The sequence below is a fragment of the Mus pahari genome, unplaced genomic scaffold, assembly GCF_900095145.1.
Source record: "Mus pahari unplaced genomic scaffold, PAHARI_EIJ_v1.1 scaffold_7890_1, whole genome shotgun sequence".
NCBI classification, from domain to species: domain Eukaryota; kingdom Metazoa; phylum Chordata; class Mammalia; order Rodentia; family Muridae; genus Mus; species Mus pahari.
Window position 1 is genome coordinate 24,272 of NW_018392778.1, and position 4,646 is coordinate 28,917.

General features: G+C 36.2%; 1 protein-coding gene across 1 annotated transcript in view; it reads left to right on the plus strand.

Moving 5' to 3' along the window:
• Positions 1 to 565: 565 nt before the first annotated feature.
• LOC110315168 (vomeronasal type-2 receptor 116-like) overlaps positions 566 to 4,646 on the plus strand; it is a 20,874-nt gene continuing 16,793 nt past the window's right edge. Inside the window, exon 1 of the mRNA XM_029534711.1 lies at positions 566 to 789. Within this exon, the coding sequence (XP_029390571.1) occupies positions 566 to 789 (224 nt within the window). The remainder of the gene's footprint in view (positions 790 to 4,646) is intronic.

Here is a 4,646-nt window from a genome sequence, read left to right on the forward strand (position 1 = left end):
CTTGAGTTAGGCTTTACATAATAATGGCATGTAGACATACATATCATACTAGGAAAGTACTGAGACTCCTCCAAACTGGAAAAGGAAGACTGATACTGAATACTCTTTGGTTTTATTCAGTCTGATGCCCCACTTATTTTTGACTAGGCCTATCATGGCTCTTCTTGTACATTTTTCCTTTTGTGTAGCATAGCATGTTCTATCTCATCTTCAGTTGTTTTCATATAAAGTTTATTGCTTTATACTTTTAGCTAAGTCAATCCAAGAGTAGTCAATCCCTGAGCTAGTGCTTTCTGTTGTCTCTGCTGAAATCACAGTGCCTGCGGCTAGAGAAGAAGCTTTACAAACATATTTCTAGCGTGTTTTTCACTTAAATACAGGGCCTCAGATGCATAGCCTAAGGGAAGAAAAATGTTTCAGAATTCTCAGTGGCCATGAAAGAGTATCAAGAAAGAACTTGGATGATTAGTGTGACAGTTTTACTCATCAACAAAGTTAGCAGTACACATGCTCAAAATGTGAGCTAACTATATAGTTCCTGGTTACTGCTTAAAGCTGAACAGACATGTATGTTAATAGGATCTTCTGTGTTTTTATTCCATGGTCTGTGCAGATTCCCAATCTTGACTGTGTCTTTCAATATTCTGAGTGCTATTTCAGACTCAAAGAAAATTTTCATTGTGAAGGAGATGTGGTGGTTGGTGCTTTTTTGCCACTTCATACTTTCTACACTGCAAACAAAACTGCTCATGAAAATTTGGTGAACTACTACAAGGATTTTTACCTCCAGTAAGTGATTTTTTTTTTGTTATAAATTTTCAGAATTGAGAATTCATGTGAGTAAGTGTATATATGGAATCAAACTTGATTATTCTCTGCATTTTTCATTATCACAATTCTTATCTTCCATTCTGAAATACCTTCTTGAATTATATTTTACTGCTGAATTTTCTTTTCACAAAGGTGAAGTAAGGATATTTATTTTATTAACTTTTGATTTTACATTTTATAATTTGAATCTCTTTCTCTTAGCCAGTCTACACCACCACATCATTTAGATATTTTGAATAATAGGTCTTCAGAGGAAGAAACATTTAATGGAAGGGTGATCCCATTTTTTAGGAGGATTCTGGAAGTTGAGTTATTTTTCTGTAAGAAAGTGATCCCACTAAAAACAACTTTGACTCATGAATATTTGGTATGATGATTTAGAGTCACTATGTCTTACCTATGTTAGGTGCTGCTGATTTGAAGGAATCAGAATGTCAGTAGTTGGGGATACCTCACATTCGGAAAAACAACTTCACCTGTCTCAAATCATTGCCCTTTAAATGTTCGTCTAATAATAATCTTCATCCTCAGATAATTTCTCAATATTTACATCTCGTCTCCAAGTGTCTCAGTTCCACTATGTTTTCTTTCATTTTTACGAATATATTATCAATAGACACTGAATAAAGTGATAGCTACCCAAAGGTGTTTCTTTTAGAATGTCTGAATTCCTCAAGATTATGGGACAGTATAAGACAAGTCTGGTTGAAATTTATTGCTTCATTTAAATGGACAAAATCACCCTATTTTCTTTTTAAAGGAAATACAGTGTACTTTATTCCAGGCAGACATTCCCACAGCACTAGCTATCCATTCAATAGGGGTCTGAAGGAGAAGAATATTGTTTGCATTTTCCTGTTAATAAAAGAGAATTTAAAAACACAATCACAGCCATGCTGAGAATTTATGGATGGAAATTTGCCAATGGAAACATACATGTGAAGGTAGACTATGTGTGGTCATTCTGAAATTACTGCATTTTGGCTGAGGCTTTCATGGGGTAGTAAATTATCAAGTCATATATTTTGGTGGAAAGGCATCAGATGTGAAAGGTCATTGTATGTACGATTGACATAGCAAATCTCATCACAAAAATTCAAAATTTGTTAATTAGATGGAGTATTTTTCATTTGGTCTATCCAGCAGTTACAATATTTTACCTAGGATATATTTACAAAGTGATTTTGTACTATATATCAGTTTTGGAAACATTGGATGATAATGAAAACTCCCCAACTACAAGTCTGCAAAATTTTCTGTGATGTCCATTTTCTGTGGTCTCCCATATCACCAGTTCAGGCTAAACTGTGCCTCAGTATATAATGTACTCTGAATTTTGCAGCATTGATCATGTTTTTGGAAAGGGTATACTTACAATTTCATAAACTTTTTAATGTTTGTCTTGTCCCCTATGTCCAACAGAAGAGTGGACATACAGCATGATTTAATTTGCCATGAAACTGGAAAAGAAATCTATGTGACAAGTAAATGTTATTTTTATTCTAAAAAGTTAACATAGATTCTTATACAACACAATTCTCAGTAGACTATTTTTATATGCTATGGCATTTAAGCATGTATATACATCTATATTAAAATATTTCTGCCATATTTCTGATTAAATTTTGTAGGTTGTATACTGTATATGCTTTTAATGTGATGTTCTATTGTTCTGTGTATATTTGTAAATACTCTGTCTCACCCTCACTCTCTTCAATGTCTTTTCCTCCTTTTTACTATGCATAAGTTTATTCATTGTAATGATAAAGATTACAAAAGATACTGTGGGATTAAATCTTATTTCACTGCATTAGGATTTGTTTAGTTCAGTTTTCTTTCTCTTTTAATTTTATTTAATCTTTTTTTTTAACACTCCACATTTTATCCTACACCTGGTCCACCCTCTGACTGTTCCCTATACCATTCCTTCTCCTTAACCTCTGTTTTCATGAGGATGTACCCACCACACCAAACCTCTCTACTCCTTGGGGTCTCCATTCTCTAAAGGATTAGGTGCCTCTTCTCTGTCTGAACACAGACCCAGCAGTCCTCTGCTGTATGTTTGTTGGGGGCATCATATAAGCTGGTGCCTCATTGGTGGTCCAATGTCTCAGAGATCTCAGGGATCCAGGGAAATTGAGACTGCTGGTTCTTCTACAGGGTCGCCTTCCTCCTCAGCTTCTTCCAGCTTTTCCTGAACTCGAGCACAGGGCTCAGCAGCTTCTGTCCATTGGTTGGGTGTGAATATCTGCATCTGACTCTTTCAGCTGCTTGTTGGGTATTTTGGAGGACAGTATTGATAGGTCCCTTTTTGTGAGTGCTCCATAGCCTCACAGTGTCAGGCCATAGGGCCTCCACTTGAGCTGGATTCTACTTTGGGGATGTCACTGGACCTCCTTTTCTTCAGGCTATTCTCCAGTTTTTTCTCTGCAGTGCTTTGATACAGGAAGAATTATGGGTCAGAATTTTGACTGTGGGATGACAACCCCATTCCTCACTTGATGCCCTGTTTCTTAAAGGGAGAGAGCTTAGATGAAATGTCCTACAGTGAGGAGAGGGAACTTGTAATTCAGTTTTCTAATTGGAATTTTCTTTCAGGTTATCATAATTGCTTAAACATCATATATGGCACAAAGGGAATATGAATGTATTTATGGATTATTGTAAAGTAATAAAAATTTCTTCTTCCAAATCCCTATAGGTGGCTATCACCAGAACGAAGGCTTTGCCTTAACTTAGGGTGATTCTATTTTTTCTTTTTCTTTTCTTTTTATTAGATATTTTCTTCATTAACATTTCAAATGCTATCCCCGAAGCCCCCTATACCCTCCCCCAACCCTGCTCCCCAACCTACCCACTTCCTCTTCCTGGCTCTGGCATTCCCCTGTACTGGGCATATGCTCTTCACAATACCAAGCAAAGGCCTCTCCTCCCATTGATGGCCGACTAGGCTATCCTCTGCTACATACGCAACTAGAGACAGAGCTCTTGGGGGGGGGGGTGTATTGGTTAGTTCATATCGTTGTTCCTTCTATAAGGTTTCAGACCCCTTTAGCTCCTTAGGGCCCCTAATTTAGGGTGATTCTTATGTCAAGTGATCCAATTTGGAAAAAAAAAAAAAACGCTAAGAAAAAGCAAACTTCCCATCTGATTGGTTTTAGTTGATATCAGATTTTGCAATATTAATAACCAAGATTCATCAGCAATTCTACATATATGGATTGTTTTTCGTACTGGGTACTGGAGAGTGAACTCATGTACTTATTCACACATGGCAAGTGTTTAGCTAATTGGAATCATTCCACAGTTGTGTTTTGGTATGTTTTGAAATGAAAAGAATGATGAAAATATTTACAAAATGTTTTTAAATTCTTCTCTCTTTCATTCTTATTTAGTCTTTTTAGTTCTTCAGGTATTTTCCAAATATATTATTTCCATGTATACATCCTGGTTAATATCATGTAGGTCTTAGATTTTTTGTTTCCAAAGATTTTAGGTACAAATACTTTTTTCTATTGTTAACTTTGAAGAAAATGCTTTTGGGGCTTAAAAGAAATGTACCTCATAGTATGCGAGCTCTAAATCTCAGCAGCTGTCCAAAAGTGAATGACAGAAGATGCTCACCACCCCAGCTGCAGGTTTCCATTCATTCTCCTGGCTTGCTGACACTCTTGTCTTTCTTCCATTGACTTGTTATGGAGGACTGGTGGTAAACCTTATTTCACTGAATCTCGAATTAACTAAAACTCCACTAGATGGGTAGGTTTTTCTCTTCTATGACTATACCCTTCCTTCCTTTCTTCCTTCCTTCCTTC